This window comes from Durotheca rogersii (genome assembly GCF_024521655.1).
Source record: "Durotheca rogersii strain YMJ 92031201 chromosome Unknown GGS23scaffold_28, whole genome shotgun sequence".
NCBI classification, from domain to species: domain Eukaryota; kingdom Fungi; phylum Ascomycota; class Sordariomycetes; order Xylariales; family Xylariaceae; genus Durotheca; species Durotheca rogersii.
The window spans coordinates 184,809-208,544 of NW_026251259.1; the positions used below are offsets into that span (position 1 = coordinate 184,809).

The 23,736-nt window shown below is 57.5% G+C and overlaps 7 protein-coding genes across 7 annotated transcripts; 4 read left to right on the forward strand and 3 right to left on the reverse strand.

Annotated features, from left to right (window-relative positions):
* Positions 1-2,446: 2,446 nt before the first annotated feature.
* GGS23DRAFT_262328 (calcium/calmodulin-dependent protein kinase type I) lies at positions 2,447-4,071 on the reverse strand. Its single transcript, XM_051512365.1, has 2 exons — positions 3,707-4,071; positions 2,447-3,589 (listed from the first exon to the last, which is right to left on the reverse strand). The coding sequence occupies exons 1-2, from the start codon at positions 3,902-3,904 to the stop codon at positions 2,552-2,554; spliced, it is 1,236 nt and encodes a 411-aa protein (XP_051368524.1). The 5' UTR covers positions 3,905-4,071; the 3' UTR covers positions 2,447-2,551.
* A 1,502-nt stretch (positions 4,072-5,573) lies between these two features.
* On the reverse strand, positions 5,574-6,343 carry GGS23DRAFT_600003 (uncharacterized protein; the record flags this gene model as incomplete). The annotated part of the gene is made up of 3 exons (XM_051519006.1): positions 5,574-5,664; positions 5,774-6,034; positions 6,102-6,343. The coding sequence occupies 3 exons, from the start codon at positions 6,341-6,343 to the stop codon at positions 5,574-5,576; spliced, it is 594 nt and encodes a 197-aa protein (XP_051368525.1).
* An 866-nt stretch (positions 6,344-7,209) lies between these two features.
* Positions 7,210-8,330, forward strand: GGS23DRAFT_583750 (uncharacterized protein). The gene has a single exon (XM_051517292.1). It carries the CDS (start codon positions 7,232-7,234, stop codon positions 7,856-7,858), a length of 627 nt encoding a protein of 208 aa, XP_051368526.1. The 5' UTR covers positions 7,210-7,231; the 3' UTR covers positions 7,859-8,330.
* On the forward strand, positions 8,043-10,993 carry GGS23DRAFT_262374 (uncharacterized protein). The gene is made up of 3 exons (XM_051512366.1): positions 8,043-9,456; positions 9,507-9,686; positions 9,742-10,993. The coding sequence occupies exons 1-3, from the start codon at positions 8,226-8,228 to the stop codon at positions 10,815-10,817; spliced, it is 2,487 nt and encodes an 828-aa protein (XP_051368527.1). The 5' UTR covers positions 8,043-8,225; the 3' UTR covers positions 10,818-10,993.
* A 618-nt stretch (positions 10,994-11,611) lies between these two features.
* Positions 11,612-13,096, reverse strand: GGS23DRAFT_262385 (uncharacterized protein). The gene has a single exon (XM_051512367.1). It carries the CDS (start codon positions 12,878-12,880, stop codon positions 11,795-11,797), a length of 1,086 nt encoding a protein of 361 aa, XP_051368528.1. The 5' UTR covers positions 12,881-13,096; the 3' UTR covers positions 11,612-11,794.
* Positions 13,097-14,520: 1,424 nt separating this feature from the next.
* GGS23DRAFT_600006 (uncharacterized protein) lies at positions 14,521-16,155 on the forward strand (the record flags this gene model as incomplete). The annotated part of the gene is made up of 3 exons (XM_051519007.1): positions 14,521-14,743; positions 14,873-15,315; positions 15,370-16,155. 3 exons carry the CDS (start codon positions 14,521-14,523, stop codon positions 16,153-16,155), a joined length of 1,452 nt encoding a protein of 483 aa, XP_051368529.1.
* Positions 16,156-22,783: 6,628 nt separating this feature from the next.
* GGS23DRAFT_262546 (uncharacterized protein) lies at positions 22,784-23,698 on the forward strand. The gene has a single exon (XM_051512368.1). It carries the CDS (start codon positions 22,864-22,866, stop codon positions 23,497-23,499), a length of 636 nt encoding a protein of 211 aa, XP_051368530.1. The 5' UTR covers positions 22,784-22,863; the 3' UTR covers positions 23,500-23,698.
* The last annotated feature ends 38 nt before the right edge of the window (positions 23,699-23,736 follow it).

The window sequence follows — 23,736 nt, forward strand, 5'->3', positions numbered from 1 at the left end:
GACAGGATAGACAAGGTAGGTACGCAGGTATTCGGACGCTCAGAGCGGCGCGGCGGTGGCGTCGTCTGCCTCTCTCGCTCGCGCGATTCGTCTGGGGAGAGAGGGAGGGGGGGTTTCTTCGCGTGGGCTGGCTGAGTTGGGCCCGAGTGGCCTGCGGTGCGTGCGCAGGTCGGTAGGTAGGTAGGTAGGTAGGTAGGTAGGTAGGTACCTAACTGGCGCGTGAGAAGCAGCGAGGCATGTAGCTGGTGTAGATCTCCCCGGGATGAGCTGTCGAGTAAGGGGGGCTAGCCTAGGTGTTGGTTACCTACCCAATGTCTATAGGTAGGTAGGTAGGTAAGTACCTAGGTAGGTTATCTACCGACCTTGGTGGCGCTAAGTAGGTGGTATATTGCCCCTAAGCAGAGGGACCGCGTCGGGTCTCGACGACGTACGTCTTCCTCGGGCACCTGAGCTAGCTAGCGCAGGCAATATTAGCACACACATCTGTGTTGCCCGTGTTGTCTACCTACGTATGCGCTTTTCTCTTTCTCAGCTCCCCCCCTTTTCCCTCCGCCCACGTCCTCGTCTCGTCTCGTCCCGCCTGCTTCCGGCGCATCCGCATCGCCGCGCCAACGCCGCGACCCTCAGAGCGGGCGGCCAGCACACACGCCTGCGCACGCACGTACCTAGATAGGTGGCGCTTTGACTATTACGCAGCTGAACTGTCCGGGAAGCGTAGTGTGGGTATTTGTGTCTACGTGATGAGCATAGGTAGGTACATGCTTGCTACGCTTTGCGGTTCGTCTCGGGACGGCGCCCGTACACGCGCGCGCCTTCGAAAGCCCCCAGGACGTCTAATCCCCTGCAGCCAGGTCGTGTAGGTGCGACGACGAAGTACCTACTAGGTACCCCTTGACGTTTATCCCCCCCCCCCCCCTTTGGACGAGAAGGGGGAGGTGGGCATCGCGCGGCACGCCCTGGACGCGAATCCGAACCCAAGAGCGCAACTCGGTCTCGGTCTCGGTCCCTGCGAGTGCCCCGGGAAAAGGGGGTAAGGTTAGGCAACGCCGAGGCAGCGAGGCAGGCCAGGCATCGTAATCCAGTAAGGTAGCGAATCGTTCCGCGGGTCCGTTGCTGGTAGATACGGTGCGCTGGGATATAACCGCGCAGGAGGCTGGGTAGGTAGAGGGGGCAGAGAGGCAGAGTCAGGTAGGTACCTAGGTAGGGAGACGGACACACTAGAGTTGGCCGCCGACTTTGTCTTCTCCTCTCTGCGACCGCCCGCCCGCTGGCTTGTCGACAGTGTCCACCGCTATGCCACGCCGCCGGTCCTCGGCTGCCATGCTCCGCAAGGTCAAGTCAGGCCCGCGTCACTGTATTTCTTAACCGTATCCGCTCCCGCGTCCTCTTCCTCCTCCCCGCCGTCTTATTCTTCGTCGTCGCCGCCCTGTCTAGTGTCAACGTGGCCTCCACCACGAACTAACGCCGCGCCATCCCGGCCCTTGAGCTTACGAGTAAGGGGGGAAAGAAAAAAGTCCCGTACGCAGGCAGTCGTCGCGCAGCCCTTGTCCCCTGAGACCCGTATTCGGCGCCGGCGCCTGCTTGCCCGCGTGTCTCGTGGCGCGCCCGCGTGAGCTGCGTCTACGCCTGCCCCTAGGGAGAGAGAAAGGAGAGAGGGGGAGGAGGGGGTAGAAAGTGTCGGCTTCGGAAGCCAAGATCGGCGGGATAGAAGAGCATCACGGGACAGGAGAACGAAAAAGAGGAAGGCCGCCGAGAGGACAGTACTACGGTGTACTTCTGCGTCGTCTCCGCCGCCACTCGTCTCTTTGGCGAGCCCTCGGCCCCCCTATCTCACCGAGCCCGTTCCTCCACACGGTCCGTCGGCGCTCGACGCTATATCTAGGAGAGGACTGCCGAGGAAGGGGGCGCGTACAGGACACGGGTCCTGGGCGAGTTGACGACGCAACTATGAGGGGCGGGGGAGGGGCGGGAAAGGGGCCGGGGAGAACCTATTTAAAGCCGCGCCGGTCCGCCCGGCCTAGATAGATATACATGAAGAAGATATTACGCGATGCTGAATTTGCTGCTGTTCCTCCCCCTCCCTCCCACCTCTCGCCGTGCCAACCTCACCGGGTGCGGCCGGCGGTCTCTCGACGTGATCTCACTTGTGCATGTGCGAACGACCGCCTTTGCTTCGCCCGGCCCTCTCCCGTCCAGTCTCGTCCCAGCCCATTACGAATCCAACAGGAAAGCAAACAAGATAACCCGAGTTCCATCACGCCCTCCTCTCTCTCGCCTCGAGGCTAGTCGCAACATCGCCTACTCTAATGCCAACTCTCCCGTTCGCCCATCTGGCCGTTGAATCGTTCACTCGCTCGCTTGCTCGCTTGCTGGTTTTGCCCCCGCGCGCGCCTGCTCATAAGACGCGTTCGTTCTCGGCATGAACAAGAAAAAGTCGTCTCAATACATATCCTTGTCGCCGCCCGCCGCGGCTACGTAGATCGCCTCCCACTCCCACGGTAATCCCGTCGTACACCTATCTGTATACCTGCCCCCCCCGCAGGATCCTCCCTTACCGCCTCGGCTGGCTAGCGCTCCACAGGCCCTTCGACGTCTCGACGACGCGGTTCGCTACCGCCCCCGGTCGCAGGCTCGCCGGCACCCCCGAGGCCGGCGCGACTCCCCCCATGTCGACGTCGGTGCTCTGCCCGCTGGCGTACCCCGAATCGCCGTTACTGTTATTGATGCCGCCGCCGAGGGGCGGCGCGCCTCGTCCGGGCTCGGCCGACCGCAACCCGTCCATGAGGTGCGCGTGTGCCTGGCCCTCCCGCAGCTTGTTGATCGCCCGCACCGTGTCGATCGCCGCGTGTAGCGTCTTCCGCGCGTTGAAGTTCTTCTTCACCGCCGGCAGCAGGTTCGGGCCCTTGCCGTCCGGGCCGAGGCTGTAACCGGCGACGAAGGGGTGCGACAGCGCCTCGTGCGCCGTCATGCGCTTGTTGGGGTCGACCGTGAGGCACCGGCCGATGAAGTCCTTGGCGTGGTCGCTGACGCCGCGCCAGTACTCGGCCGGCTGGAAGGCATAGTCGGCGTTGAGGATCGCTTGCATCTCGTCGAAATCCGTGTCGCGGTCGAACGGCGTGTACCCGCACAGTAGGAAGTACGTAATCACGCCCATGGCCCATATGTCGACCGGTTTGCCGTGGCCCGTCTTCTTGAAGATCTCGGGCGCCATGTATCCGGGGGTACCGCAGGTTGTCGTCAAAACGTGAAATTGCTCCTCGTCCATGATGCGTGAGAGCCCGAAGTCAGCGATGAGCAGGTCGGCATTGTCTTCGGGGGTGCGGAAGAGCAGGTTCTCCGGCTTGAGGTCTCGATGCACGATGCCGTGGTCGTGGAGGTACGCGACCGCCGAGAGGGTCGCGCGGATCAGGTCGGCGGCGTCGGACTCGTAGTATGACCCTTTGCGACAGATCCGATCGAAGAGCTCGCCTCCCAAAGCTAGGTCGGTTACGAGGTAGAGATTGTTCATGGTTTCGAAGTAGTCGACGAGCGTGAGGATGTTTTGATGGCCCATGGACACCTTCTTAAGTACTGCGATCTCATTCCGAACCTGTTTCGTTGCAATTCACACCAAGTTAGCCACGTCGCGCCGTCCCACGACCAGAGGTAAGAGACAGGTCGGGAGGAGAGAGAGAGAAAGAAAGAGGGAGGGAAGGGAGCAACGAACCATGTGTTCGCGGCCAGCCATAAGCCTCTTGTTGATCACCTTAGCAGCGTAATAACGCCCCGTGTCGATGTGTACACACTCCTTCACGACAGAATATGAGCCCGCGCCCAGCGTCTTTCCCACCTTGTATCGACACGGCTGTATCTGAGGATTTGGGCGCGGAGAGCCATTGTTAACGCTGTTGGCGGTCGCAGCCATGATGGTCGGGCCAGGATTGAGAATCAGAAGTGACAGAGAGGGTAACGAAGTGATAGAGTTGCTATTCTATCAGGATAAAACCGGACGAGGTAGAAGATTGCGCGATTCTGATGATTCGTTCCCCTCTTAGTCAGGCTTGGTCCAGCTCCGTAAGCAGACCCGAGGGATTTGATGGTACCGGTCGAAGCGCAGATCATGCCATACGCGTCCGCGCAGGATGGAGATATTTAGGGAAGGACGAGCCAGCAACGCTGTTTATAGAGGGACTGGTGCCCGACAAAAAGCGAGCGGGACAGCGATTGGGGAACCAGGAAGGGGATCAGGGAGATAGGCTATGCATGCAATAGAGACCAGGCCGGAGATAGGCGGCACGGAGGCGCACGGCAGTCAGGTCAGCCTCGGAGGCTCACCGTTGCAGATCGGTTCGAGGGCGACGCAGAGGCGGGTTTGTCGGAGTGCGGCCACCGCTACTGGTGGACAAGAAGTCAGTGGGATGCCGATTCGGTCGCAGGCTGTTCTGGGATGGCTCGCGAAGAGGAGAAGAAGAGTGAGAAGAAGGGGAGCTCGAAGTCTGTGGGTGACAAGGCGACTCTCCAATTCGACGGGCCCTGAGACGAGCCCAGCCGAAAGGAGGGACGGCGTTACGACGTAGGAGGTTAGGAAGAGCGTGGGGCAGCCCCACCTCCAGCGTGTGTAGGTAGGAGGTAAGATACTACCTAAGGTACCTAGGTAGGTAGGTAGAGTCTTCGTTGGAGGTACCTTAAGCACTATGGTCAGTATTGCACTAGGTGCCTCACCCTACCCCGAAGTCCCTACGTGTTAGGTGCCTCGTAGGCGTATGCTCGAGACGATACCTACTCCTACCTATTATATGCTTGCTGGTAGGCAGAGCTGGTGTCTAATGCGATACCTCAGCAAGCACCGGGAAGGCTCTGGAGAGTACCGAACGGATCACGAGCGTACAGAGTGTCCAGGTGCCTCGGGCTGCGGTACGCGTCGAGGTCACAACCTGGGTGTGCGTGTAGGCACCTTAACACAGACGCGAGGCCCCCCGCGATGATCATTCGTGGAGTGGGGGGTTCTATGAATAAATTGCTTCTGTACCGCTGACGTGATGCCACTGTTGGCGTATATGTCTAGGAGGCATAACGTGCAGGGTCCATCTGTTCTGTTCGTCTCCACCCATTGTTTGTTCTATTCAATAAATTGCGCTGCTGGCATTCCTGAGGACATCATCGGCATGCCTGGCTTCAGGGTCTGCCTATATGTGGATCTGACCATGTGGTTCGTCCCCCGCCCCCAACTCGCCCAAGGCGATGTGCCTTGATATACCTAAAAGCTAGGCAGGCCGCCTCGGATCGCAACCACGTATATACCTATAGGCATGTGTCGTGTATGTGCCTGGGTACGCATCTAGGTAGGTATAGGACAGGGTTGTAGGCACCTGGTGGAGGTATGCTCACATGTGGCCGAGAATCCCCGGATGCCAATATGCCTACATACGAATTCCGGGGCGGAGTCTTATTGTGTTAGACCACTTCACTTTCAGTTCGACGGGAGGAACCTAAGGATAGCGGGGCCGTGGCGGACCGTAGGCGTGCATGACGACTAGGGAGGCGAAACCGTCGCTGGCGAGCCAATGCCTACGGGTGGCCGTCACTGGGCTCCATTATTCATCGTGGCCTCTGCCTTTCCGGAACATCTTCTTGAGACTCTGCTGTTTCTTCGCTCTCAGCCTACCCTCGTGGAACGATTTCTCTCTGCGACCCCATACGCGTCAGTCAACCAGGCACACCGCCGAGCAGTCACTGCTGCGAACAGGCAGCGGTGTGAAGCGACGAGCAAACGTGGGCTAGGAAGTGTGCTCACAAGGCTTCGTGTTTCTTGACCTTCTCGGCGCTGGTTGCGCCGGGGACGTGCTCCTTGTAGATTCTCTCTATTTCTTCGCCCAACTTGACGTAATTCTCGTCCGTGTTGGCGGATCGGCTCCGTTGCGTCTGCGCCTGGATGGTGATGGAGTCATTTCTTCTCGAGTAATACCTCGAGCCGCGCAACGCCGAGCGCATTATTTTGGGCAGGTTTCGGGAGAGTTCCTCGACAGACCACACCGTCGTGGCCTTGCTCTCCGTTCTGCGTAGAGTTAAGACTGCGCGCCCTCTCGGAATATGCGGCGGAGTTCGTCGCCCAAACCACTCACTTGTTAACATGTTGCCCCCCGGGCCCGCTTGACCGGGAATAGGTCGTCTGCCCCTGCGGTAGCCTGGCCGCGTCAAACGATGCGTGCCATTTCCTCGCTTCGGCCAGGTCCTCTTGGTCGAGGGCCGCATCGAACGCCTGGTGCCGGATCAGTCGTATAGCCCAGAGCAGGTTGCCACGAAGACACCTCGACGCTAAAAATGGGTTGGTGCCCGCCGAGCGAGATGATATAGTCCGTAGCATCGTCTCTGAGAATAATTGGCCTGCCCTGGCTTTCGGTTCTTCTGGCCCTTATGTAGAGTTGAGGACGTGTTTTGCAATCATCGCATCGTTGGGTTTGGCTCCAATTAGGTTTAGCTGTGTATGATGTGCTAAGCTTCAATAACAGGAAGTTGTCTTGGTTCCTGGCCAGGGGCTTCTAGCACAACATGGTAATAGAATGCCCATGGTGATTCTTTACTACTGGTAAAGAAAGAAAAAGTTCACCAGAATAAATGAGTACCTACCTAGGTACCTTAGGTACCCTAGGAATAGGTATCATCAGGTAAGGCGCCCATATTCGCACCTGACCCCAGGTTAGGTGCCTAGGTACTTGCGCCTAACCCTAAGGTACCTGCCTGTTGTTGAGGTTCCAACTTCAAAGGAGGAAGTACCTAACCTAATGCACATGTACCTAGATACCTACCTGTAGGTACGTTGTAGCGTTGGGTTAAGTACCTAGATACCTAATGTTTTCGCACCTGTTTAATTTCTAGTACCTACCATACTTTTCTTTGTACCTTTGCATTTTGTTTTTCCAGTTTACTGGTAGGAGGCGAAAGTAGTGTACGTTGCTTAAGTATGTTTCAGCGGGTGTCTTTGGATAGGTACTGAGGTAGCTAATCACCGTCCGTATTATCTGTACAAATAATTATTCCTCTTCTTCTCTTTCTCGTAGGTATATTTTGCTTTTCTTCTTCGCTCTTTCAGGCACATCCCGTTGAGCCGTTAGATGGTGTGGAGGCCGGCTTCGGCCCAAGTTAATCCGAACATCAAGCGGCGGCCTGCTACGCTACCAACAGGCTGCTGCACCCAGCCTGGCGGAACACAGCCGGGTTTTCTGCTCTTATCGGTTATCGAGGGAACCCGCAAATGACTGGAAGGGGATGGGAACCCAACCCCAATCCGTCCCGTCCCTCTCCTCCCTCCCTCTCTCAAATTGCATCCATCCATCCAACAACACCTGACGAGCCCAGCCTTCAAACCCCCCCTCCCATCCTGTTCCTGTCCCTGTCCCTTACCCTTTGGCCTCCTTGTTCTGAGCTACGCCTGCTACAGGACAATTCCGTTCTGGAAAAATCCCATCCACTCTTCTTTTCCCCATCGCTTTGCAACGCCCCTCCCTCCATCGCCAGCCTTGCCCGCCTGGCAAAGCCTCAATCGCCCCTCCTTAGGCTCTGTTCCTCCGTCTCTTCTTCCCTCTCTCCTCCCCTATCAAGTCGGGTCCCTCTTCTGACTGGCGTTCTGTCTGTCCGCTTGCACAGCCCTCTACTGATATTTGTCCGCCCTCTACTCCTCTGGCCGTCATCGTCTGCTTGGTACCCTGACACATGCCATACCAACCTGGTTGAGCAGAGTAGGCGTGCACCTCTACACAGACAACATCTCTGTGTTCTTCTACTTTCTGCTGGGATCCTGCCGAGTTCTGGCTTCCTTCCTGTTGCCAGTACACGCTTCCAGCATCAGTGCTACAGCAGCCCCTGTGTGCAAACATCTTAGTCCTGTACTCTCCGTCTCCCTCTCTCCTCCTCCCACTCTCGACATCTATCTTACTGTCTCCGTCTCCGTCTCTGCACCCCTCCCTCTCCACCTGTGCATTCCCCCATCCTGCTTCGTATTGTAATTCCCCCCAAAGGCGACGATCGATCGCTCATGTGCAAAACCGAACAAACCCAGAGACGACTTCGCCAATATCGAGAATACGAGGCATCGTTTGCGGCATCTCCGATTCCTTGGAATCCCGTCACTCTGCCTGCAGTCCCGGGTCCCAGGTCGTTCCTCATACCCGACTCTGCCGCCGCAATCCCCGTTGCAATCTCAGCCAACCTGCTCTAGATAGACTGTCCTGCCGCTCTATGCTCTCTGAATGACCGACAACCCCCCCCAGGTCCTGGCAACCGCCGACTTGACCCCAGTATCCCCGGCGCCTCTCCACCCACCCTCCCCTGTAATAGTGCTGCAGGATCAAGCCGACGCTCTATACACAATGTCACTCCCCAATGACAGCCAGGCGATTGCCGGCTTCGCAGCAGCCTCTCGTCAACCGGCGGGCGAGGACCCGAATGGCATTCTTGCTGTCGACATCCAGGATGACACCCATAGCACCAATGCTACCAGCACAACCAGTTCTAATGAGATTGGCCTTGACGACGACAGCAGCTCCGAGGATCAGGAAGCAGAAGATGAAGATGAAGGGGCACCTTTAGCCATAGATGAAGAAAAAGCTCAGCACCCCGGTCAGCAGGGAGCTGCCTCTGCTGCTGCTGCTGCTGAGATCCACCAAGATGTATCCAAGACGATCGATTCCACACTTAATTCTGATACGTCTCACTCGTTGAGAAAACATTCTGAACTCGTCGTTCCTGCACATGAAGTATCGTCTACCAGTACTACTCAGTCTGCGCACCAGTCCGTTCCGAGCCCGAGCCCACAGCAATCTCAGGGACCCCGAGAGCTCCAAGAGCCGCCAGGGCACGCTGTAGTTCCCTTATCGACAAACCACCCCGGCCCGTCTCAGCCACCTACCACAGACACGTCCGCTGAGCAGAGTGATGTCACATCCAATGCTGCCAATAATGAGATTGATATACAGAGTCTAGTCGATAAGATCATAGGAAATGCTCCTACGAGTGATGCCAGCCAAGCGTCGGTACCACAGTCTTCTGCTGCCACCCTTCCTGCTACCTCCCAAGCATCCTCTTTGCCACCTAGACCCCCCATGCCTCAGCAGCCGGCCCAGTCGCCATATGTGCGTCCTGAAGATGCTCTCATGTACCAACAAGCGCTCTCCCATTCTGGTGTTACGACGCCCTCCAGCATTCCTCCACCTCCAGGTACCTATCCTGCTGGCGCTCCCGGGACTGCTCCGGACGCTCGCAGCAACCTTCCACCTCCCCCGGCACCTTCGCATAGTGCCTTGGCTGCTCAGTTAACAGTGCCGCAATTTGACCATGTCTACGCTGCTGCCACTGCCACGAGCACACAGCCCCCAGTTGCCGATCAACCCCAGAAGTGGGAAACCTTCCTGCAGGAAGAACGACGATATGTGTCTGAGGCTAAATGGGACCGCTTTCCAGACGGGTCCCGGCTCTTCATCGGTATGTTGGCCCCCAGCTCCCTGCTCGATTGCCTGCTGACGCGGGACTAGGAAATTTGTCTAGTGACCGAGTCTCTAAGAAGGAAGTTTTCGACATATTCTCCAAGTATGGCCGTCTGGCACAGATATCTCTGAAGCAGGCCTATGGGTTCGTCCAGTATCACTTGCTAGCGGAGGGCGAAGCCGCGATGGAGAAACTTCAGGGTATCGAAGTTAGAGGACGAAAGATACGTGAGTAGGGATCCTTGCAGGATATCGATAATCGCCAAATTTCTGACCGCGACAGACCTCGAATTCTCCCGAAGCCAGAAAAAGGACAACGAGGGCGAGAAACGCGGAAACCGGAACAAGAGAGACAACGATCGCCACGACGGCGGGCGTGCTCGACGCGACGATTACCGACCGGGTTCCGGCCGACAGTCTTCTCCTCGAAGGGGATCCCACCGCCAGCAAAACTCTTATGACGATAGCCGCAGCTACCGTGATGGCTTGGACTCGGGTCGTGGCCGTTCGCGATCTCCTGGTTATGGAAGACGCGACTCGGCCCACTACCGACGACGAAGCCCTAGCCCCTATCGTCGTCACTCTTCCGGAGCAGAGCTAGATATCCCCCGTCGATACGGAGGCGAGATACCCGACGTTCAGTTCCTCTTGCTACAAGAAGTCGAGAGAGACTTCGTAAGTTGGGTTGAGGGTGCCTTTGTTAGCCAAGGTTTGAAGGTGCATGTTATGTTTCTGAACCCTCACTTCCCCCGAGATGCCGTGATACATCGTCAGGTCGTGGAGGGCGTACACGCAGTGGTCGAACTCGACTTCCACGCACGCCAGTCCGGCACAATTTCCTTGCAGGTATTCGACCGTTCCGCCGGCCGTGATAACGTGCGCTATGACCAGTACCGAGACCTGGATCCTCTCATCGCCGCGCAGCTCGTCACCCGCACCAAGACGCAGGCTCAAATGCCTCCTTACAATGTGCCATACCCACCCATGCAGCAGTACCCGCAGACCGCACCGTCTCCCTACCTAGCGGCTCCTTATCCCAACCAACACTATGCCGGTGGCGCCGCTCCTGGTGGACCTGCCGGTAGCTCTTTAGATCCTGCTACGCTCCAGAGAATCCTCGGAACTCTCGGTCAGCAGGGTGGTCCTCAAGGACCACCTCCTCCCGGACACCCTGCCGGAGGCGGTCCACATGGGTTGGCTGGATATGGGGCAAACAACCCCACGGGATCTGGGGGTCCAAACATGCACCATGGCGTAAACTACCCAACCGTGTCTGTCAACGGCACACCGGGACCACCCGGCGATTCCGCACAGCACGTGCAGAATATCATGGCCCAGCTAGCGAGATACCGACAGTAGGAAGTTAGAAACGCCCGGACGATACACTCGAGGAACAGTCCCTTACGGACTAGATACTCGTGGGTCCAATGGGGTGGCAGTGTCGACTAGATGTAGATGTCTCGTCCCCCTTTCTGCCACCCGCCCCACCCCCGGGATTTAGAGAGAGCTGCATACCCCTCGCTCTCCGAATATGTGTGTATACTTGTAAGAACAGGACGGACGGGTGGATGGGCAGGTAGGTAGATGGGCCGGCGGACGGGATGGCTGGACAGATGGTCGGGCGTAGCAGAGACCTCGAGCCTTTTGCTTCTCTAACTGACCCGGATCGCAAGGCGAGGCGCCTAGACACTCGGTACCAAGAGGTTTTTGCTAGATATCCCGATCGCAAATCGATTGCATTTTTCGGACAAGGAAAAAGTTACCAGGGTTGAGGCGGGTCCATTTTAGATAGTCTGCCTCGGTATCGTATACCTGCTTTTTACACACGGGGCATATCATCTCTCTACGTGCGGCGATAGTAATGGCGATCGTAGTGACGAGTGAGGTGAATTGGTCTGGGTAGAGTGAGGCTGATGCGGCCCCTTCCTGCCTGCCCTTTTCCCACAAGCAGTTTCTCTTCCGCACCCCCATCACCTCCCCGTGTCCGGCACTCTCCTCTCGTACAGTATCCTACAAATCACCTTGTTCAAGGGAGGAAGGTAGGCACAGTAAGCGAAAGCCGAACCTAGGAACAGCATGGAGAACACGCGGTCTCCAAGAAACCACCTCCTAGCCGCCAACCAAAAGCGCCGCCGTACGCCAACACGCCGAGAGTAGGGATGGGTATATACGGACAAAAGTCCTAGACCGGTAGATATAATAGACATGTAACGAGTAGATGGAGGCCTTTTTCACATACTCGCTTCGTTTCAAGTTTTGTTCTCGTTTCCTTCCTTGTTTTCTTTTCCTTTTCCATTCCCGTACGCGCCTGCTTTTTCCTTCCTTCCTTTTTTGTTTCATTTTCTAGCGCCATCCAGGCCGAGCAGCGCGGCCCTAATCCTGCGCTCGGCGTCGGTCCGCCACGCCTCCTCCCCCCCCTTCCCCGCGGCCAGGGTCGGGGCCGTGCGCCGCAGCCAGTCCTCGAGGTCGGCGCGCAGGGCGGCGGTGTCGCGGCCGCGCACGTCGATACCGCGGTCCTCGCAGGCGAGCACGACCTCGTCGTCGACGAGGCTCGCGACGCCGGTCCGGGGGCCGCCGCCGCCGCGCAGCAGGGCGTCGTCGGTGGCGAGCCGCGAGACGGCGCGGCGCGCGAGCGGGCCGGCAAACGGCCCCGCCAGCCCGACGCGGTCCCACAGCGGCAGGGTGAGCCACAGCGCGCGGCAGATGTGGCGGTTGGCGAGGGAGGGGGCCACGGCGTCGGGCGAGGACGCGGACTGGAGGTGGTGGGCGAGGTTGCGGAAGCTGGCGGCGCGGCGGGCCTCGGCGGTGCGGCGCAGGCCGTCGACCTGGCGCGGGATGCGGCAGGTGTAGGGGGTGAGGTGGGGGAAGAGCAGGACGACGAGCGGCGTGAGCTCGCCGCAGACGAGGACGAGGAGGCCGAAGAGCGGCAGGCGCGAGAGGTCGTGGCGGGAGCGCTCGCGGAGGAGGATGTCGGCGCGGGAGAGCGACGACGGCGACGACGACCGGGGCAGCGACCGGGCTAGCTTCCGGTTCGTGAAGATGGCGCGGAGGCCCGCCTTGTAGAAGACCGTGTACGCCTTGCCCAGCCGGTACAGGTGCGCGAAGATGGACCCCGAGTCGGCGCGCACCGGCAGCTCGAGCGGCGGCGGCCGCGTCGAGGCCGGCGGGTTGAGGGACGCCGAGGGCACCGCCACCGCCGCCGCCGCCGCTGCCGCCGTCGACGCGGCTCGTCGCGACCCCGGGTGCGGTCCGGGCCAAGCGCCGGCCACGTGGATCCGCCGCCGCAGCTGGCAGGGCGTCGGCGCGCTGCGGCCCGCCAGGGATAGCCAGACCAGGTTCGTGCCACGGCTGTAGGCCAGGGCGAGCGGGCAGGGGCCGCGGTGGACGCGCGCAATGCGCAGCGCCGTAGGGGAGAGGTGCATCGGCGCGCCGGGGGGGATGGGGCGGAAGACAACGGCGCGTATCCCTGCGTTTCTTTCGCGCTGGACGGCGGCGGATCGCTCGGCCGGTATCGACGGGTTCCGGCTTGGGGAAGAGAATGGGAGGGGCGGGGGAGGGGTTGGTGGGTGGTGGACGAGGAGGAGGAAGAGGAGGAGGAGAGCGAGAGCTATTCCGTATATCTGTGGATAGACGGCAAATACAATAGGCTAGTGTTAGACCAGTCAAGCTACGTCAGTTGGTCAGCGGCAGGTTGGCCTAAGCTCGATCGTGGTTATCGATAACCCGGTGAATCATATGTATATGCATATATGCATATATACCCCTTATCTTTGCAAGTAACGAATATACCCCTATACACGTAGGTATGTACCTCGGAACCTGCAGCAATCCAACTGCTGAATTGACGTCAATAGATTGGATTAGATCAGTAGGTTACCTCTTAACGAAGGAGAGGTTCGATTCCTAACAGCGCTACTTGGTAGTCTTCGTTGTTTAGCTCATCTGGGTTACCTAGGTATCTACCTCTTACTATGTATATTCGAGTAGAATCTCCCTTGGGAATAGCTTGAATGACGTGGGCAGGTACAGACATCGAGTCTGGTAGCCTGGTAGCCTGGTAGTCTCTGCTTTGCCTAACTAGGTACTAGTTATAAAGGGTTTGTTGGGCGTCTTTCCTTATCTCACTCGCAGTATAACATCGGATTGGCCCAAGTGGACGTTTCCAGCTGTCCCTTAGAACGCTTCCTCCTGGAGCCCGTGCTGCCAACCAACCCATCGTGCCGGCAACAAGCCAGCAGAGACGATGGCGATTACGGTGCCGTAGCTCAGAGCTCTTTGGCTATCCTTGCCTCCGGAGGCAGAGAGGGAGAGAGAGAGGTAAGTGCACATACATAGGTACCTACCTAATAGCTGCCCGTCCTGCTTACCTAGGTAGAACTTTAAGGTACCTAGAGGTAGGTACTTGAAGGCCGATTAGTACAAGAGGCTCCTACCAGCTGGCTGGCAGTGGCGTGGTACCAACCAAGATGCTGGTGGCTTAGACGAGGAAGGCGGCATCGGTACGTTGTGAATTGCCTCTTCTTTCCAGCATGGGCAAGCACCCGTTGACACCGTCTTCTCTGTCCCCTCCGCATTGTGGCTAACTACCCACTGATATCTCCTTCTCCCGCTTCCCTTTTCTACTCCCTCCCCCCATCGCGAAGAAACCAACACGACGGCATCCTCTGCTCCTCCCTCATCTCCGTTCCCGCGAGTCGGCCCAAAGCTCGCCCCTCCCTCTCGTGATACGGATTGAAGGGCCAACCGGGCCAACCGCGACAACCTAGACAGACCCTCGAGTCCAGACTCTAGACGCGGCAAAGAGACATGGCAGCAGCTAAGGCCAGATATTCACCACACGGCTCCAGTTGTTGCCGTTGACTGCTTCTTCGTTCTCTTTTTCTCCTCCCCCACCTCACCCTCTCACCCTCTCACCTTTCACATCTCTTCGGCAAACCGGTGGCTAGTCACCCAATATCCCGTTCTCGCCAGTCCCCTTTGGCCGGAATCCCCGACTCCCCAACTCACAGAACCCCGGAATCCCGCATAGACTCTATGACAAGAGACGTTGCCCAACCTCGGCATGGAGTCTATTCATGCTCGGGCAGCCGATAATAGCCCCCACGGCTTCCCCGTCTGTATTCGCGCCCTACGTGCTCGCCTTTGGGAAGAAGACCGATGGAACCAGTTCTCTACCGCCGTTAAATCCATCTTTCTGTGGCGCGTAGGTTGCTGCGACGAAACTGCCTCTGTACCCTTAAATATCTTCCTCTGGGAGATATATCGCAACGTAAGCTTCTACTTGTGTAAGTTGTTCCCCCCTCGCCTCTGCCCTTCCTCCAAAGGTCCGAAGCCGCCCCCATGCGGTAGAGAAAACTAGCATAGGGCTGTCCTTCCGTAGTAGCCTTCCGTTGACCCTCTCTCCCCTAAAATAGGGCCCAGTTTCACTCACCGGATCGAGCATCCCCCGGAAGTTCTCCGCGCGAGCCAGAACGGCCCCACTGCGCTCATCCCCATCTTTCGCGCCATCGACGTCTACTCGACACCGGTTGATAGCCTGATCGACTTCATGTACCTTAACGGCACCGTGGCGTTTCCCTGGCTGCGCCTGAAGACCGCCCGGGAAGACCAGATTTACGGCGTCAAGAACGAGATGGTCATGTACAATGCGCCCTACTCGTGGATTAGCCACAATATGGGTACCATTGCCGCCCTGTTGCTAGACGAGCCGCTTGCGCTCCCCGCCTTCCTACACCGCAATTTCAGCGACGGCAGTCATGTGGATGGAGCCTCTATACCGGAGGGGGCATGGCTCCTGGCCGAGTTGTTGGCTAGCACGCCGGAGGGCCACGAGGCGTTGCGCGAGGGCAGCAAGGAAGTGGCCAGACGGCAAGACTAGGAACTGCACGGTGTCCCCCTCACGAGCCCGGAGAGCGCTAGCATCAAGGAGGCGGAGACGATCGAGGGCATGCTGGCCGCGATTCGCGTGGAGAGATACGAGAGCGATATGGATAACTTCACGATTATTGACGGTCTCAAATTTGCCCAATCGACCCTCGTCGGCTGCCCTATGGTCGTGTACGACCCGATGAGGGTGGAAGAGACTGAGACCACTAGCTCTACCGCCGTTGGCGGTACCAGTAAGGGGGCAGGGCGGACGGTTAAGGTCGTTCGGGGCACACGGGAGTTTCACAGCGGCCTGCCTGCTAATTGGAACTACATACTACCGTTATTTTCAAAGATCATCCAATACACGGACCGTTACCAGCGCCGCTGCACGTACGCTGCCGCTGTCGCCATCGCGAGTGCCCATCCGGATACCTGGCAGGCCCGAGAGCGGCCCGCGATGCCGCAGCATCTCAAATACCTCGACGTGTTCGCCCCCGACCCGTTGCTGCCTCCGGAGCAGCTTGAAGAGGCCCAGGCCTGGGAGGACCCGGCCCGGGCGGACTACGAAGGGGGGGGTATCGGTGAGTTGGAGGAAGTCTTTTTACTTGGGGGTGAAGACCAAGGGCCAGATAGCGACCAGGAGAACATCGCCCCCGCGTACGGGCACGAGGAGGGATTGCCTATAGATTACATCCATGAGAAGGGCGATCCCTGCGACGACGGCGACGGGCTTGCCGACTCCTGGTACCAAGATTATTACAACCCCGAGGAATACGAGGATCACGACGACGCCATGAACCTGGAGCAGCACTTTATGGAGTTCGAGTGAAGCCTCGGTAAGGAGAGGGGCACTGGAGCTTTTGTACATGTGTCTCCTCGTGCGCCTACAATTCCTCCACGTCTATTTATCGCTTCCTTACTCTTTCTTTCTCGACCGGGATGTGTTGTTGGTGTATTGTTGTACTTACTACCCACTACAAGAAGGAAGTGTGAAGGCGGCTCAGAAACAAGTGGGCCGTGAAGAAATTTGTAAGAGCTGAAGTGGGATTCCATAAGAAAGGTACTATAAAAAAAATCAAAAAAAGTCAAAAGAAACCGAAGGAGGCTTGAGAGGCAGTGCCAAGACTGACATCGGTATTCAGCTTATTCGCGAGAGTCGGCCGTTGTCCTTCTTGGTAAGGCTGCTTGAGAAAGCGACTGCCACCAAAGCCCATCTTCGGCTGGTCGCTGTTTCTTGACCGATTCACCAAAAACGTAGGTGCTCTAGATCAACTTTGGCTCGGCCTCGATCGAGATACCCACAGCAGCTTGGTGCAGGCCGTACGCAGCCTCAAGCTAATAGCATTCAAGCAATGCCGCCTCTTCCTAAGCAGCCGGCCCTCCTGGCCCTCCTGGCCTCTTACCAATTTCCGTGCCGAATGGGAGTGTGTGCCTCTGGGCATGAGAACAAGGGGGAAAAGGAATACTTCCCAGACCTATTGCCCTAGTATCTGGCGTTTCGTTGCGGTCTATATAGGTAACCGAGGTGCTGGACACATCTTATCTCCTAATTAGGTACCTAGGTAGAGTAGGTAGGTACGTGGTATACTTTCACTAGGTATCTATGAGGGCCATAGCTTTACGAGTAATATATACCTATAACCGAGTATACAGATCAGCCCAACTAGTCCCCTGAACCTCACCCCAAAGCGGGTCGCGGCATTTTGAAGATTCTATTGGCTCTTTCTAAAATAACCAGACTCCACTAACTGGTTGGGGTGAGGTTCTTCAGATAAAGTACCGCCGCCACTACCGCCACCACAACCACAACCACAACCATAACCACCTATTTAATTACCTAAATTAACGTTTCTAGGGTAACTTTCAATTACGAAAAAGAATCAATTAAGTGCACGTTCGTGCGGTGGTTAGAAAGGAGAATTTAATGACCTTTATACGAAATACAGATAAAGTTTGGGTGATAGAGAAAAAGCTCGGCATGATCGCTTAATCCGGTTAAAGGTTGGGGTGAGGTACAGGGGACTAGTTGGGCTGCATACTCGGTTCAGGGAACCAGCTGGGCTGATCTGTATTATACTCGGAAAATGCTCTAAATGGCAGGGGCTTGGCAACAGTGCTACGTTGTATTAGGCGCGACGCCGGATGACTCGACTTTTCGACCGGGGTGAAGGGTTCGTGGCCTCACCACCCAGTTTCCCGTCCAGTCCAGATTATAACAGGCCACAAGAAGATTCGAGATATACCTAGGTACTTATGCAAGTGAGATACCGAATACACGTAATATCACCTACGAGACCAAAGGGCGGGGCACGGCATGCCATATATTGTTTTCCCAGGCTCCCGTCGGACAAGTCGCAAGCTCGCCACATGTGCACTGCGTGGGCAAAAGGGAGGGAGCATGTGCCACGGGCTCCAAGAGAGCGATATCAGAGGACTAAAGTGGGAAAGATGCAGGCGACGGACGTCCTAATTGGACGTAGGTAGGTAACTAACAGGCGGTATTGACATGCATGAGTAGAGGGTGATCCGGTAAGGAGCTGGCTCCGCAGGAGTTCTGGGGTAAGACAAGTGTCCTCGCCGACCAAAAGGTGGAGGAGGCGGAATCGAGCGCGGCGTAGCGATTCTAGGACCCCGTCGCGGTGGGAAAACGCTCAGGGAAGGAAGCATTAGGTAGAAGAAGTCCCTGCATAAGTTTCGACGAAGGATTCATGCGGTCCTGCTTACGACCAAGGGACACACTCTATGAGCAAAGGAGAAGATTCGAGATATACCTCTTATGCTAGTGCGATACCGAATAATATCACCTGCCTGGCTATAGGCTACGGGACCAAAGGACAACTGAGCACGATCTGCCTATCAGGTATTATTTCCCTAGGCTACCGTCGGGCAAATCGTAGGCTCGCCACATGCGACAAGCTGCAAGAGACATTTTCAGAAGCCGAAGTCGGAAAGATGGACGTGCTGGTGGATGTCGGTAACTACGTAACAAACGGTCTCAACATGCAGGATATCTTGTCCGATTCCTGCGGGGAGAGTGTGTTTCTGAGGGGTTGGCTGACAGGAAATTTGGAGGTGGCGTGCTCAGGTTTCTTAGCAGCGCACCCGAAAGAAACAGGTGGCTGCCCGTGGGATCCACTCTTGTGCATTTGGCAGCAGTGGCTCTAGGCGGGGTAGTACATTGGGCAATGTCAATTGTCCTTGTTGCACTCGTTAATCATGACGCATGGGTATTCCGGCAGCAAAGGGATTGCAGGATATAAAAGCACCAGATTTCTCCTGGATTGCAGGAAACAAAGGAGGTCTGGATTTCTCCTGGATTGCTACTCCCTCCCTCCCCTTCTCCCCTTCTCTCCTTCTCTCCTTCTCTCCTTCTCTCCTTCTCCCCTCCTGTGTATCTACGCCTCTACAACTCTGACTCTATTCATTACTGCCTCTGTCCTTGTCTCTCTTCCTTGCGCTCTTGCGCTCTTCCTTGCCTGCGGCTGTGATGACCACCATGTGCGCACGGGCCAACAACAGAGACGCCGCGGAAAGCCCCGAGAACGGATTCGGAAAAACATCATCTTCCGACACCCCACCCCCACAGATCACCCGACTCAAAATAGGACCTCGACGCTCCGAGCTATCGATAATCTCTGCCCCCGGTCTGAACGGTTTTGGCGGGATGCCTCTCTCCCCCCTCTAAGCGACAACCATGGTTGCCTTGGGCGTCAACGCCTTCGTGTTTGCCTTGTTCTGCGGCATTTTTTGTTCTCGGGCTCTGCAAGGCAGCAGCGCCACCTTCGGAGCCTGCCGCTTTGCACTGAACTGGCTCATCCGGCCTTCTCGACCTACCTACTCGTACGTCTTGGTAGCGGCAGTCCATCCACACCGGCCGGCCGAACCACCTGGCCTGCATCCTAGCTGACCTCATCTTTTCAGCAATTCGACCGGGCATGTCAAATTTTCTGGTATACGTGAGAACTTCCCGTCGTGTGCGGCAGCACTCGAGCTCAACCGAACAATGCAGGGCTGTGGAGCGGCCCAAGCCGGACGACGACAGCCTTTATGGATGACCAGATATCTCAGCCCTTCTCTCGCCCAGAGGGCCGTGGAGCAGGAGTTGCGAGGAGCTTCTAAGCCATGAGTGGTCACAGTCCGTCATCTGGCGGAACTCTGCTATATTCGTCTATTTCTCGGTGTCGTGCCCGACCAATTGCGTTCTCGAGGTGGAATATCATCTGATGCCTTCGAGGTCTTCAGCGAATATGGCGCCCACTTTTTTCGGTGTGCCCCGTCCAACCGCTCCAGGCCTTGCTACCTTTCACACTGCGCTTCCGAATCTTGCCAAGGGTATCGGGGTTTAGAGTGGAATGTACTGCCATGCCTGGTGATGGATCATGTAATTATGGGCAAGCAGCCTCGAGTCTGTGAGAAATCACCTCCCCGCCTAGCATCAGCCAGCCCAAGGTCCTACCTATGGTCAGTTCAAACTTAGTAGCCATCCCCGCACTAACGAGGAACCAGTCAACCCCATGTCTTTCTACACCCGCATGGATGCGTCGTCACGGGGCACGCGGAGAACCGCCACGAGTGGGTCTGTTGTTCGGGTGAAATATGCGAGGAGCTCTTGAGCCTTTGGTTCGCGAACAAGGTTGCGTCCGCGGACAGCTACCTGCCTGGAAGAGGCGATCCCTGGGAGAGTGCTTGCGGTTGCTTCATAAGCCGGCGTGGGAAGAAGGACGGGATGCAGAAAACTAGAACCCTATCAGAATACAAAACCGTTCTCGAGGCCTCCATCCCCCCCCTCTAGTATCGTTCAAAACAAGTGCGAATGACTCAGTGAGGATTTGTTTTCTTCTCGAACGTTCCGCTTCCCTGGATACATTAGATTGTCTCGGTCAATACGCGACGGCTTCGTGATGTCGAACAAAGCAGCTTACCACGGGTACGTGATAGCGATGAGTCGGCAGCACCCTGCTTCTAACGGCCCTACTAACCGTCGTCTATCCGCCTCGTAGTATAACCGCGCCTAAACCGGAGCACCGTTTTACGGAGAACCCACCCACCTCAGACCCCGTTGATGACCGGGCTCTCAGGAGCTACCGTCTCGATAAATTTAAGCAGGAACCCGATAGTGTACCTTTCGCTGGCCAGTCCCCTCAAAGCGCCGGTAGCATCGGAGATACCCATGAGGCCAGGGTCGCTGCCGAATTGAACGCCATTCTAGCACGTCTCATGTAGCCGCCACCAATGGCCCTCTGTTTGCCGAATTGGGATCGTTTGATGAGAGTACTTTGCCATCTCACGCCCCGGGTACTACATCAATCAACTATCTATTATATCGCCTATTCTGTCTTTTCCTCTTTGCGCCCTTTACCCGGGCATGAGAGACTTCGACCTATACAGCCGAGAACGCTCGTATCGCGGACCGGCCTACGACTAGGGGTCCGTATCGTTTTCGCTCCTAAGCCGACTGTTGGCGGTACAGCGTCGGGGGTCTCTTAGCCTTGAAACTAACGCACGAGCCAAGGTCGGCGTAAAGCCCGTAAGCTTCGCGATGAGGAGCGACGGTAATGACACCTCCTGCCAGGCGAGGAGGATACGAGGCAGCATTCTAGGCGCCAGCTTTTAGAGTGATGATCCAGATTTCTAGTTTGACGACAGCAACAGTAAAGCCCTCACCTCCGTACTACACACCCCAATTCTTCGCCCCCATTCGCCATGGCGTCGCCCTGCATTCCTCAACCCTTGGATAAAAGAAAAAAAGAGCGGACGAACGATTTAGATTTTACACCCAGACACCGGATTTCGCCTCGCTGCGGCAGCTAGGCTTCCGGGCCGTACCGCGGGCGAACAGGTTTAAGTCTAGTTGGGATCAACTCTCGTCGTGGCTTGGATTGGCGGCGAAGGATAAGCGAGCGGGGTAGTGGGGGGTGATGCGGAGGGTGGGTATTGCCGGCCCGTCGCGGGGTAACAGGGGCTTGGCGGCAGGTGGAGGAGCTCGGCTCTCTCCCCATTCGAAGCCGGGAGGCAAGACGTTTGTGTGGTGAGTGAGACGTTGACGGACAGACAGATTTTGCGGTTGGGAGATCGTGTCGGCAGGCTTCTGAAATTATTTCTTAGTTTTTCTTTCATTGATTATTTATTCTCTAGTTAGTGCATTGTCATTCCGGGGGTGGACCTGGGTAAAAGTTTTTAGTTTAAAATTATCTATCTATATTCTGATCCTCTCTCTCATTTCCCCGCGAGATACCTGGTCATCCATTCTCGTATTTTCTTCGCATTGCTCTCTGCTGCATCCGCAGCCTGGGCAAGTCGCCGGAGCTTCGTGTGCTAGAGGAGAAGTACACGGATCCCTCCGGCGGCGAGCAAGGTCATAATCTATTTTTCCCTTCCTCCTCTCGTCCTGGCTGGATTATCAGACTAGTGCCACTACCCCACCCCAACGCCACACTATCATCTCGAACCTCACCGTCATCCCTCAGTGCCTCGCCGCCACACATCCTCACACCTCCGCCCCCGTCAGCACCCCGTCCCACCCATCCCCATCCCGCCTCCTCCCCCGGGCGCCGGACCCCATCCTCCGCCGCCCCCCCCTCCCCTTTCCTCTGCTCGGCGCGCGCCCCCCTCCGCCCCGCGCCCCGCGCCCCGCAGCGCAAAGCCAAGTCTCGCGGCGGGGCGGGTGCGACGAAACCCGAAGCGGGCGCGGCGACCGCCTGCGGCTCCAGTACCCGCACTCGCATTCGCATCAGCACCGGCACCGGCGCTGTCGCCGCCGCCGCCGCCGCCGCCGCCGCTCCACCCGTACTCGAGGTAGGCGTCGCCGCGGCTGGTGTACAGCCGGTACCAGAAGACGACCACGGCGACGGCGCACAGCAGCACGAAGGCGCCCGCGACGGACACGCCGACGATGACCGCGGTGTCGAACCTGCGGACCTCGGGCGGCGGCTGCGGCGCTGGCGGCGGCTGCGCCGGGACCAGGGCCGCCGTGTCCGCGCCCGAGTCCGGGTCCCCGTCCGGCGGGAGCAGGAATACCGTCGGGGTCGCCGCCCGCGCCGCGGCGCGCAGGGCCCTGGAGAAGGTCGTTGCTGCTGCGGGCATGGCGGATCGGTCGGTGCGCTCGGGGGCTCCCGAAAGGTGGCTATGGGATGTCGCGAGGGCTGTGGCGAGGAGTGCGGCGGGCGCTGGTTTGTCCTAGGCTTCTGTCCCTTCTCTCTCCGCGGTATGGGCTCGTCTTCGTCTCTCCTCCTCTCCCAATCGACGTGCCGGCTGCAGAGGTCGATAGGTGGCTAATCTGGCGACGAACACGGCCAGAGCCTGCGTGTAACGAACGTCGGAAGATGGTCCCTGATGGGCGGTCTGCTCGCCGCGTGCGAGCGTGGACGCGACGGTAAGTCGAACGTTGTGTTGGTCTGGCTGTCAGACGTGAACAGCAGCTCCTCCTGACATCAGTGTCGGTCGGCGTGGATGGGACGGACCCCTTGTAAACTGCGAGGGCCAGTCTCGCCGGTGGCGACGGCCTTGCGGATTAGAGACGGGCTCAGACGGACTCGCGATGCTGGGCTTGGCGGCAGAAACCGTCGTGGTAAATGCGCTGCAGGAGGGAGAAGGGAAAAGATGCCGAATCCTGGCTCGTTTCTGGCTCATTTCTCGTCTGAGAAGACAGGCGCGCCGAGTTGTTGGTTTCACGCGGCCGAGTTATGCGTGTTGCTACGTGGTAAGTAGGCGTAGTGTAGGCCAAAGAGAAGGGAGGGAGAGAACAATGGAGAGGGTGTGTGAAAAGTTTGCTTTCAGCGGGCAGGGCGGTTTGCCTGGTTGCTGCGAGTTACATATTTGCTCGTGTGTCCAGGCGGGTGGATATCGAACCAGGCCGGCCCGGCGTGATGGGAGCCTGAGTTGGAGAGGAAACAGGACCGAGAGCCTGGCCTGGTGTGCTTCCGAGCAAACAACGCAACGCGTGCTTTGTATCGTCGAGTTCCCCTGGTACGCACCGCAACCCGAAGTTCGTCAGAGCGACAAACATGGTCTCGCGATGGGTGGCGCCGGTGGGACACGTCCGCGCCAATCTAATCTGATTCCGAACCCGTCCGAACTGGAGGGGGTTACGAATCGCACAAGTAGGGACGCACAGGATCACACCGTGTCTACCGAGAGCCTCGCTCTGGTGCTCGTCGAGGTCCCGTCGGGATGAGTGGTACGGAAATCGGTCTCTCTGGATTGGTCCGTTCGCTTGCTATCACAGATAACGGAGTCTGAGAGGGAGGAGGGGTATCAAGCGACGGATGGGGTGTGGAGGACACAAGAGGTAGGACGCCTTGCGAAGACAGAGAATAGGAATGAGCAGATGTGCACATACGTGGTGTTATACAGAAAATGATACATATATATATATACAAGTGGAAGAAATGTAACTAGGCCCGCTAGCATA